The 12,798-nt window shown below is 41.3% G+C and overlaps 1 protein-coding gene across 1 annotated transcript; it reads right to left on the reverse strand.

Moving 5' to 3' along the window:
* Nucleotides 1-7,419: 7,419 nt before the first annotated feature.
* Nucleotides 7,420-11,647, reverse strand: LOC126701737 (uncharacterized). Its single transcript, XM_050400082.1, has 5 exons — nt 11,382-11,647; nt 10,748-10,886; nt 10,565-10,616; nt 10,220-10,395; nt 7,420-9,108 (listed from the first exon to the last, which is right to left on the reverse strand). The coding sequence occupies exons 1-5, from the start codon at nt 11,645-11,647 to the stop codon at nt 7,420-7,422; spliced, it is 2,322 nt and encodes a 773-aa protein (XP_050256039.1).
* Between the last annotated feature and the right edge of the window lie 1,151 nt (nt 11,648-12,798).

Below are 12,798 nucleotides of genomic sequence, written 5' to 3' on the forward strand. Positions count from 1 at the left end.
ACTGTCTGAGGAGGTAATTTTTCATATAAATCAATTAAACATGTTGCAAGTGCAATTTTGATGGCTACAGTGTTCTTCTCTCTTAATTTTTGGATCACTATCCATGAAGGACTTCTTACATTATATAGTTCCCTTTGGACGATCTTGATCCTACACTTGTCGATCATTTGAGCCATTACTTAAGTGCTTATCCCATCAGACACCCTTTCTAGCTTTTTGTGAGCTGTGGTAGCAAAAACAACACTGTTCAAGGGTCTTCTCCACATAAATGCGGCCAGAAGGTTAGCTACAGAGCATTCAATGCGGTAGTAGTGCTTTCCCTTAGATATTTTTGAGTTCCCATCCTTCTTGTGTGTTCATGATGCACGTCCCTATCATTAGAGTTTTCTGGAAGATCCCCCTGATTATTGGGACGTACATTTGAGCTGTACCTAGCATATTCAAGGAGTTATTCCTCCTTAGACTACCCTCCCATTCGTATCTCACTCATTAGATTCTAAGCTTGACCTATCCAACACCATTAATTTGTTCTCAGATTACTATGCTCTCGGCCAAGGCCCAAGGCCCAATATACAATTTGGGCCCTTAACCCTACAATAGCTTCCCAAAACTCCGATTTTTTCCTCTTATTCGAGGAGAAAAGTGGGGTTTTGATTTTTCATGCGTTAATATTATTTTGCCCTTTGATTTGCACACATCGGAGTGCCGTTTTGCGCACCCTATGATTGCTACTGACGCTTTGGAGCCCGTGAGGCGTCATTAATTGTTCCAAGCGGCATTTTGTTCCCCACATCCAACGATGAGGCGCTAATCTAATGGTTGATATTTCTCTTTGGGTTTTGAGCGGGATAACTCCCACTTAATTTTGCCCTCTATATAAAGCACCAAGGGAAATCACCTTCCCCCCATTTCATAAGTCTTCAAACTCTCCAGAGATTCCAAGCACTCAAACTCACAGAGCTCTTTAAGTTACTAAGCCTCCCACACCTTTTCCTTAAGAAATCTCCGAAAATCTTCCTAAAGGTTTCAGGGATTGACATATATATTAGTTCTTGTAAGTCTCTACTTCTTAAAACTTTTCTTTTTCTCCTTGGCTTTCCAGTTTTTATTACTTCACTCACCAATTTTAGTCATTTCCCTCTAACTTGTCTAAATGGGTAGATTTCAGCACCTAGTAGACTCCCCTACCAAAATAGAGGCCTTTAAGGATAAATACCATATACCACAGGAAGTTGCCCTGCGATACTGTTTCCCAGAACAAATAGTGACATACAGACAAAAGGGGGAAGTCATCATTCCCATGATAGCTTTCATAGAAGGGGGAATGACTCTCCCTATGGGTAGGATAACACAGGACTACCTCATCAACCATAGGATATGCTCCCATCAGTGCGCGCACAACCTATTTAGGATCTTAGGTAGTGTCGATGCTCTAAACGAGCATCTGGGCTTGGGGCTTACCTGGCACGATATGGTTCACATGTACGAGTGTCACTCACTCGCTAATGCGGGGTTTTACCTCAAGTCTAGATCGCCTGTAGTTAGGCTCATCTTGTGCCTTCCCAAATCTAATAAGGGGATGAAAGATGACTACCTGATTGCTTTGGGGGCATGGCATGATGGCCTTCATTGCCCAGTTCGAGAGGGAAAACTAGGTGGGATACCTTAAAGTTAGGTTCCTTAGCAAGAGATTTAGATCCTTTAACCCTAACCATGTCATTATTTCCCTTTCATTTTGCATTCTTTTGATGATGGATTTTAACTTTCTAACCATGTTATGCTTCTTTGCTATTTTTGCAGATAAGAGGCAAGTAGCTCCTAGGCTCAGCCTGACCAACGTTGCAGCTCTCAATTACTTGCTGAGATCCGAAATCTTTCTAAGTGAGGACAGACAGCTGCGAGCCGTCCACCTGATTTTGGACTTCGAGCCCATCTCAGAGATATACCAAGAAATAGGCCACACCATAAGAGTAGGTGACCCACGGCTGGCCCAAATTGACGTATCACAACCAAATTTCCTAGCCCAAGACGATCTTCCATCGGTCGTACTGCCACTCCAACAGAACCTTCCACTGGTCGTACAACCATTCCAACAGGTTTTGCCCGAAGCAGTAGCAGCAAAAGAAGAGATTGCCTCCTCAAATTCCTCAATCGAAGAAGAAATTGATAGGTTTTGTTTTGAAGAGGAGGAGACTCAGGAAGTGCAAGTAATTCCCATCTCGGACGTTGAGGACGAGCCTGATAAGCATTCAAGTGTCCATGCTCCGATCCTAGTACTTGCCCGTCCAGATAGATCATTCGAGGAAGAAAAGGATGAAATGACCTTGAATCGGGGGAACAAAGGCCTAAGGGAGTTGCTGATAGGGAGGAATACAGGGTCAACTTCCAAAGAAGTCCCCAAATCTAAACTTCCTCCTACCCTACCCCCTCCTCCCCCTCTAACCCCCCCACTAACCTCAGATTGCACGTCAATTCAAACTTGAAGAAGAAGAGACCAGTGCAAGAGCTGGAGGAAGGGGAGGTGGTCCCTCAAAAGGGTACCAAACAGCAAAAAACGACCAAGGACCCTAAAGACAAGAGGGCCACCTCTGCGGACAGCAAGGAGGAGCATAATAAGGTCGAGGTGCGACTTCAGCAACGCACCTGGTCTACCTGGTTGGAAGTGGATAAGATTGCCATCCCTTAGAATGCCTGAGTCAGGGACTTCCAAATGAGGCATACTGCTTATATAACTGAGGCCTTAGAGCAGTCCCTCCTTCTTCCCAATGGATGCTGCTTGGAAGATGAGGCAGTAAGACCTGTTTATGTCCTTGAAAAGGGACCTTGCCTTAGTAAGTATACTGACTGACATTTTTCTTTTGAATATCACTATGTTTTTCCCCTTTTTAAATTTTTTTTTTTTTAAATCTCTTTTCTACTCACATGGGATTACTATGTCATTCTTGTGCAAATCACCCAAGAGGTCTTTGTGGTTGAGGAGTGGGTAAAGGAGGCTCGGAATGATGTTAAAAATGAGGTTTTCCTCTGCCTTGAAGTTGAGAAGGCCTTGGGGGTTGCAAAGGAAGAAAATAAAGAGCTGCTCTCCAAGCCGACCGTCGAGGAGAGAGAGAAAAAGTGCTCAGGCAGGGCTGAAGAGTGCCGAGACTCAAGCTGAGGACCAATGCAAGCTGCACTACCAAACCGAACTAGAGTTAGCTACTTCAAGGTAACTTGCGCTGGATCTGAAGGCAGAGCTCCAGAAGACTAAGGAAGCAGCTCAATTAGTTAAGGAGGTAGTAGAGGCTGAGAAGCAGCCGTCCTATCTTCTCAACATGAAAGAAACATAAATCAAGCTCGCCGAGGAGCTAGTCGAGGTATGTAGGGATTACTGCTTGGTTACATGGGCGGAAACCCTTAACCTTGCAGGAGTCCCTGCAGACTTGGAGTGGAGGCAACCGGAGAAAGTGTACTTCCACCTGGAGATTCGCGAAGTCTCGGTTGCTTTCCTATCTCCCTCTGCCACTACTCCTGAATCTTCAAAGTAGCCCTTAAGTACTTAGGCTGCTCTCACCCTCCCTGAGGCTACGAAAGGACCCAACCAAGCTAGTGATCAAAGCCAAGGGGTTGAGGGGGCAAAAGACAAAGGAAATGATAAGGAGACAAAGCCCCCTATTGAAGCTAAGGACACTACAAAGGCCAAAATACAAGAGACTGAGGCTAGGAATAAAGAGATTGATCCCAAGGCCAAGGACGTCCCTCCCTCCAAGCCGAGCCAAAAGGAAAACCCCCCCAAGGCTAAGAAGTAGCTCTTATGATTCATTCCGTAGTTTCTTTTGTTATTTTGTTTGTTGTTTTTGTTTTTGCAATGATATTCTGTCATTGTATATAATGTACTTCCTCTTTGATTTAATGAAAATACCTCTCGTTTTATCTCTTGCACTTTTACTTTATGTGCTTTGAGGAGTATTACTATTATAAATAGCATTGAACTGTTGCTACTTCATCTTTAATAAAATTTGACAATAATGCACTGCTAACAATTTAAGCAATTTAACCAAGTACCAGCAATAGAGAAGTTTACCACATATTTGTATTGTGAATTGACACTTCTGCAATGGAGGCTAAATCTAATAAAGATAAGTAATATACTTTGTAAAGAATAAAAGGGTAGATATCCTTCATTCTTCCCAACACTTAGATAAATAATTAAGGACTTTAACTTGCTCAAAGCCAGCTATCCGAGGAGTTGGATATAATCCTGAATCTGTTTTAACACTTAGTGAAAAACAAATAGATGTTATAGTGTTAATTTTTCCCCAAGTATATGATCTGAGGAGCCATGTATAACTAAGTTTTTGTTTAATACTTAGAAGGAATGAATAGATGTCACAGAATGTTAATTTTCCCAAAGCATGTGGTCCGAGGAGCTAGACATGACCAAGGTTTTGTTTAAACACTTAGAAAAAATGAATAGATGTCATTGAGTGTTAATTTCCCCAAAGTATGTGGTCCGAGGAGCCTGACATAACTAAGATTCTGTTCAACACTTAGAAAAGATGCTAATAAGTATTAATTTGGCTAAAGCATGTGGTCTGAGGAGCCAGGTATGACTAAGGTTCTGTTTAATACTTGGAAAAAATTAATAGATGTCATTGAGTGTTAATTTTACCAAAGTATGTGGTCCAAGGGACTAGGCATAGCTAAGGTTCTGTTTAACATTTATAAAAAATAAATAGATGTCATTGAGTGTTAATTTCCCCAAAGTATGCGGTCCGAGGAGTCTGACATAACTTAGATTATGTTTAACACTTATAAAGATGTCATTGAGTGTTAATTTTACCAAAGTATGTGATTTGAGGGATCAGGCATGACTAAGATTCTGTTTAACACTTATGAAGATGTCATTAAGTATTAATTTCTTCAAAGCATGTGGTCTGAGGACCAGGCATAGCTAAGGTTCTGTTTAACACTTATAAAAAATAAATAGATGTCATTGAGTATTAATTTCCCTAAAGTATGCTGTCCGAGGAGCCTGACATAACTTAGGTTCTGTTTAACACTTATAAAGATGCCATTAAGTGTTAATTTTACCAAAATATGTGATCCGAGGGATCAGGCATGACTAAGGTTTTGTTTAACACTTACAAAGAACGAATAATGGGAAGTACAATACCTTTATACAACAAAAGAACATATTGATGTGAGAGACTGCGCCCTCGGCCCATTTTTATAGGATGTTGAGCCAAACCCACGTGAATGGGTGGAGTCGTGTTATTGCCTCTTAAAATGGAGGTTTGACTAGTTATATTTCCCCCTCTAGATTAAGGGTTTTACAATGAAGTTACCATTTATTTAATTATTGGGATAAATAAGAAAACCAAAATTGAAAAATTTCTCATTTTATTAATTTTCAATTGAATTTACATTGATCATAGGAAAATTATATGGCTTTGGTCCTAGATACAATCTAAGATAAAGTACATAACTTTATTTCCTAGTTACAATCTAGAAATTGAAAATTACAATGATAAGTATTGGTCTATCAACCCTTGATCTAAGTTCGGAGGCTATGTTACAAAGTGGGGAAGGTGTTAGGCACCCACATTGGTCGGTGAAACTGGTTTTTTAGACTATGATGGCCAACATTCAGATTACATCATCCAATATGTTATCCATCAATTTGCATGTTGAATTCATCGTGTGTGCATGTGATAAATCCTAATTCCATTTATTAAGCATGTCATTTGAATTGAAAAATAAATTCTAGTGAATGTGTGTGGATGGTGATATCCTAAATTCAAGGATTTGAAAGAATTATTAAACAAACATATTTTTCATATTTTTGATGTGGATTTAAGATTAAAATTAGTGTTATACATGAACATGTGATGAACAATCAAGAACATGTAAAGAACATATAAGAACAATTAAGAACATTCAAACATATTCAAGGGAATTTAAATGATTATTATCATGTTTTAATCTTAAACTCTAATCATGTCAACACAAAAAATAATTAGGGAAAAGGATTATACTTTTATGCAAAATCCATATGGTGGAGGAGGAGACTCTTGAGGGAGGTCCTAACGGTGGAGGAAAAAAAGAGTTAGGAGAGGGAGAGTGAGTCTCACTTAATACCTTGAGTCTTAGGAAGACCAAGATATGACAAAATTATTTAATTTCATTAAAACTCAAGAGAGGAGAAGAGAGAGAGGTTTTTTGTGTGCTTTGGAATGAAGGAGAGAAAGAGTTTATATAGTAGTGGTGGAGGAAATATGAATGGAAGGATATTTAATGAAGGTTGACAAAAAATCATTAACCTAAACCTTATTTTAGCCTTGGGGAAAATCTGGTGCATTAAATGGAGAGATTGGTAGGAGTAAAGAGCAAGTCAAATTTCAGTTTTTCCGTAACTGCTGCAACAGCCTATAGAGCCAACTTTGAAAAATCATGTCTAACTCAATTCTGATTGGAATTGTCTCGTTCTTATGCTCAAATTGAAGCCCCAGATGTCTAGTTTTTGGGAAAATTAACCTCATTCATAGAATCAAAATATTCTGAGAGATATCGATGAAATGGTGAGCAAAAGTCATTTGTTAGAAAATTATTTCAGCACAATTAACATTATTAGGTCCCAAATTAACTCTCAATTAATATTAAATGGCTCTAATCACTCCTATTTTAGACTTAATTGGTTCCAAATTTACCCTAATTAAAAGATAATTGCACAAATTACTCGTTGAATAATTAATATTTATCTATCTAATTAATTAGGTGTATGCAACCTCACCATAAAATGTAGTTCTAACTAATCAAATCATGATACATCATTAATCTCAAATTGATTATAATTATAATCAATTGGAATTAATTGTTCATAGTCATATATAGTCGAACTCAATTTGTGATAATGCATCTCGGCCATTAAAACTTGATTTGATGATAACTTTCAATCTGATGGTCCGATTAGGGTTTATGATCAGTCGATTTGATCGTTACAACATCAAGATCATTTTGGTGAAGTGAGATTAAGGACTAGTGACCAGAATCAAGATGCATATTTCCAAAACGAAATTATCATTTTACCCTCCATGTGAGGTTAAATGCAGGTTGCAAAATGGAGTGTCAACAATTGACAAAGGAAACTTTCATTAATAATAACACATTTTTAGGTTGTTTACATTCCAAGGGCGTGGTATTACATGCTCATCTAAGTCTTCTAGAAAATATGCTCCTATATCAGCCATCGAGGTGATGCGATATGGTCCTTCCCAATTGGGCCCTAGCTTTCCCTACGTTGGATTCTTTGTAGTACCCAGAACCTTCCTTAACACTAAGTCACCAGGCACTAATGACCTTAGCTTCACATTGGCATTATAACCTTGCTTGAGTTTGTGTTGGTAATATGCTAATCGAACCATTGCATTTTCTCTTTTTTCTTCAATAAGGTCCAAGCTTTTTTTCAAGCAACCCATTGTTACCACTCAGATTGAAAGAACTTTTTCTCAGTGTTGGGAATCCAATCTCTAAAGGAATGACAACCTCGACTCTATAGGTCATTGAAAATGGGGTCTCTCCTGTTGACCTACGAGGTGTAGTTCTATATGTCCAGAGGATATGTGACAGCTCTTCTACCCATTTTCCCTTCGCGTCATCTAGCCTCTTCTTGAGTCCATTCACTATGACCTTGTTTACAGCCTCGGCTTGTCCATTCCTTTGGGGATAAGCTAGGGTTGAATACTTGTTCATAATTCCAAGATCACAACAATATCTTCTAAAAGATTTGCTGTCAAATTGAAGGCAATTGTCTGAGATGAGGGTACGAGGGACCCCGAACCGTGTGATAATGTTTTTCCAAACAAATTTCTTAGCATCCACGTCCCTGATATTTGCCAAAGGCTTAACTTCCACCCACTTGGTGAAGTAGTTTGTATCGACTAGCAAATATCTTTTGTTCCCTGCTGCTTTAGGGAAAGGACCAACAATATCTAAGCCCCATTGAGCAAATGGCCATGGGTTAGACAGGGGATTAAGGACTCTTCTTGGTTGGTGTATGTTTGGTGCGAATTCTTGACATTGATCACACTTCTTCACATATTCCTGTGCTTCCTTTTGCATATTTGGCCACCAATAGCCCTGTGTGATGACTCTATGAGATAAAGATCTGCCTCCTGTGTGGCTTTCGTAAATCCTTTCATGCAACTCCTCAAGGAGTAATTCTAATACCTCGGGGTATATGCAGAGTAGATATGGCCCAGAAAAGAAGCGTTTGTACAATTTTTGGTCCTCGGATAGCCAGAATCGAGGTGCTTGTCTCCGAACCTTGTCAGCCACTAATTTCTCCTTGGGCAGGATATCCTTTTTCAAGAATAGTACTACAGGGTCCATCCAGCTAGGCCCTATTCTAACTTGGTGATAGACCCCCTCTTTCTTTACCTCTGTGGGCTTGCACAAGTCTTCTACCAGGATAACCTGAGGTAATCTTTGCGCCGAGGAGGTTGCAAGTGTGGCTAGGGAATTGGCATGTGTGTTTCCACTTCTAGGGATATGCAATAGATTGAAAGATTCGAACCCTGCTTGCAAACGCCTAACTTGAACTAGGTACCCTTGCATTCTCTCGTCTCTCGCTTCTAACTCCCCCTTCACTTGGCCAACAACCAATCTTGAGTCCGAGAACATCTCCATTGCTTGTCCACCCATTCTTTGGACCATGGCCATTCCCATCAATAGAGCTTCATACTTAACTTTGTTGTTTGTGGCTGAGAATCCCAATCTTAATGATTTCTCTATGGTGATTTTCTTGGGTGAGACCAGAACTAGCTCCACTCCGGACCCCCTTTGATTCGCCACACCATCAACATATACCTTCCAGACTAAGGGTTCTTGCAGGGAGATTATGCCAATTGATTTTTCATCCATGTGTTGTGTTTCCACCTCTTTCTCATACGGGGATTCAGCGAACTCAGCCATCAAATCTGCAAGGACCTGGCCCTTGACAGAGGTACGAGGCATGTATTTGATGTCAAAAGCCCCTAGGATTATACCCCACTTGGCAATTCTCCCTGTGTAATCAGTACTTCGGAGCAAATCCCTGAGCGGAAGTTGAGTTAGGACAATAACGGTGTGTGCCTGAAAGTAATGGGGGAGTTTACATGTAGCATGTACTACCGCCAAAATAGCCTTTTTTAGTGGTAAGTAACGAACCTCGGTCTCGTGCAGTAATTTGCTCACATAATAAACCGGCCTTTGCATGCCACTATCAACTTATATCAGCACCAAGCTCATAGCATGAGGGGCCACAACAATATAAGCAAATAGGACCCGTTTATCTCAGGACTAGACATGATAGGCGGCCGAGAGAGATATTCCTTAAGCTGCTTGAAGGCCAAAGCACATTCCTCAGTCCACTTGAATCCCTTCCATTTATTCATCAACAGGAAGAAGGGTCTACATCTATCCGCTAATCGAGAGATAAATCGGTTCAAGGCAGCGGTCATTCCGGTTAGCTTTTGTACTTCCTTGGGAATCCGAGGTGGTTATAAATCGTTAATCGCCTTAATCTGGTTGAGATTAACCTTAATTCCCCGGTGAATTATCATGAAGCCCAAAAACTTGCCTGATCCCACTCTAAAAGAGCACTTAGAAGTATTAAGGCGCAATTTATGTTTCCTAAGAATTTCAAAAATGCTCCTGATGTCTCTCATATGCTCGGACACAACCTTACTTTTCACCACCATGTCATCTATATAGACTTCAATATTCTTGCCCAATTGTGGTTCAAACATTCTAGTCATCATTCTTTGATAGGTAGACCCAGCATTTTTCAAGCCAAAGGGCTTCACTTTGTAACGGTAGTTTCTAGTGGGAGTGACAAAAGCTGTCTTTTCCTGATCACTTAGGGTTAGTGGTATCTAGTGGTATCCCTGAAAGGCGTCTAAAAAACTCATTCGAGGATGGCCTACGGTTGCATCTACTAGCTGGTCTATCCTAAGAATAGGAAAGGGGTCTTTTGGGCAAGCCTTATTTAGATTTGTGAAGTCCACACACACTTGCCACTTCCCATTCTTCTTCTTAACCACTACAGTATTGATCAACCACTCAGGGTAGAAAACCTCCTTGATAGCCCTTGCCTACTTAAGCTTTGTCACCTTGTCTTTGACAGCATCAGAATGATCCTTGGATAAGTGCCAATGTGGTTGCTTTTTGGGGGTGATAGATGGATTAACATTTAGATGATGACAGATGAAGTTCGAATCGACCCTTGGGGCTTCCATGCAAACATGTCAGCATTTCTTCTAAGAAAATCTATTAGCTCTTCCTTCTCTTGAGGAGGCAGCTGAGCTCCGATCTGAAAAAACTTCTCCGGATCATCGCCTACAACAACCTTCTTCAAATCTTCGCATTTCGCCTCCTCGGCTGATCCATTGATAGACAACTCCAGAGTTTTTAATTGTTATAAGCCCCTTTCAGCAGAGGCCGAGGATTCAGCTTCGGGTTGATGTAAGATGGCAGCTACTATGCATTGCCTAGCTGTGGATTGACTCCCAACAATCTCTTCAATCTGGCCCCCCGCCAAATATTTCACCTTTTAGTGCAGAGTAGAAGAAACGGCTCCCAGGACATGAAGAAGCCAGGGCCTGGTCATAATGGCCGTGTAGGGGCAATAAGCGTTCACCACGATGAAGTCCACCTCTACCACTTCTGAGCCAGCTTGCACGAGTAGTCTAATTTGACCCCTCGGAATGACAACTTTCCCATCAAAACTCACCAAAGGATAATTGTAAGCTGTTAAGTTTTCGGGTCTTAAGTTCTGCCCCTTGTACAAGTCGGGGTACATAATCTCAGCACCATTGCCTTGATCCACCATCACCCTCTTCACATCGTACCCCCAATCCTTAGGATGATCACTAAAGTGTCATAATGGGGCTATATGGTTCCAACCTTATCTTCATTTAAAAAGCTTAACGCCAGTTGGATACTTACTTTAGCCCTTTTAGGTTCGGAATTTGAGTCCTCGGCAGACAGTAGAGCGACAGGAGTCGATCCTCCCTGGAGCTGCGAAGATGACGTTTATCGTGCCTAAAGGAGATCTTGAAGAAGCATCTCTTCGTGGTTCCGAACCTGCCTGGCCCCCCCGGCCACTAGAATGGTGCAAAAGCTGCTTCAGTTTTCCCTCTCGGACCAGCTGGTCCAAATAGTCCCACAAATTCTTACAGTCTTCTATGGTAGATCCCTGGTCCTGGTGATATTAGTAATAAAGACTCTGGTTGCGCCTCAGGGGGTTTCTTGCCATCTTATTTGACCATTTGAAGAATGGCTCATTGTTAATCTTCTCTAGAACTTGATGCACTGGTTCCCAGAACACCGCGTTAACTGCCTGGGCATTGGCAGACCCTAACTACCCAGCAAAGTCCCTCCGAGGTCGATTGTTATTGTATCTGTTTGACTTGAAATCCCTAATCTCTTGAGGGATAACCTTAGCCTTTCCCTTCCCTTGCTGCTGGTCTTCCTCAACCCTCTTGTACTTATCAATCCGGCCCATGAGTTGGCGTACATTGGTGATAGGCTTGCCAGTCAAAGACTTCCTTAAACCGTGCTTGGCTAGGAGGCCGACCTTAAAGGTGTTAATGGCCACGTCATCAAAGTCACCATCAATCTTATTGAACATTTCCTAGTATCTGTCCGAGTATATCTTCAGAGTCTCCCCTTCTCTCATGGATAAGGACAGTAGGGAATCTATGGGCCGAGGGACCCTGGTACACATAAAAAAACAAGAGCCAAATGCCCGGGTGAACTCCTTAAAGGAATTTATGGAATCTGCCCTTAAGCCGTAGAACCATCTTATCGTCATGGGTCCTAGATTGGATGGGAACACCTTGCACATCAAGGTTTCGTCCTTAGAATGGACAGCCATTCTCTGACTGAAATGACTCACATGCTCCACCGGGTCCGTTCGTCCATTGTAGATGGTGAACGCTGGCAAATGGAAATGCCGAGGAAGAGTTGCCCCTTCAATCCTCCGTGTGAAAGGAGACTTAGAAATCTGGTTCAACGCTTTGCTTATAGCATCATTTCCTAGTCCTCTGCGAGTTGGGCTCTTGTATCTGCGTTCATGGTGGTGTTCCTCTTCATATGAGAAAGACTCACTAGGAGGAGTCTTTGATCTACGTCGATAATTACCATCCTTCTCACCATCAGAAAAGGAGTCAGACCGGGAGGGAGTTCGTCTTCGTCGTGCATGGCGTAATTCCTTCTTTAGATGGTCAATTTCCCTTTGCATGGCTCTGTTGTTCTGCTCTTGAGAGACGTGACTCCCAACTCGAGAGTAACTTTTACTAGTATGTGTGGTGTGTACGCTACCTTCTCGATCCCGCCTGCGTTCGAGGTTGAGGAAATCATCTTGTTGTTGGGAACCCATGGATTCTTGTTGATGGGAACCTGATCTTACCATAGTTAACCGTCACACTCACTATTACACAAGTTCTCCCCATAGACGACGCCAATTGTAGGGACATGTTTTGTTGCCCAAGTCCAAAGTGTAAGAGATATTGGCCCAGTGAGCCTAATACAATAAATTTGTAGAGAGTGGGTCAAAGAACTAGGCCCTAATAAATTTGACAACGACTAGTATGGATTTAAAAAATGATCAAGCAAGAACAAGGGACATAAAACTGAATGAATTCACTATCCAAAGAGGTAAGTTTTCATATAAATCAATTAAACATGTTACAAGTGCAATTTTGATGGTTACAGTGTTCTTCTCTCTTAATTTTTGGATCACTATCCATAAAGGACCTCTTACATTATATAGTTCCCTTT

This window comes from Quercus robur, chromosome 2, assembly GCF_932294415.1.
Source record: "Quercus robur chromosome 2, dhQueRobu3.1, whole genome shotgun sequence".
Lineage (NCBI taxonomy): Eukaryota > Viridiplantae > Streptophyta > Magnoliopsida > Fagales > Fagaceae > Quercus > Quercus robur.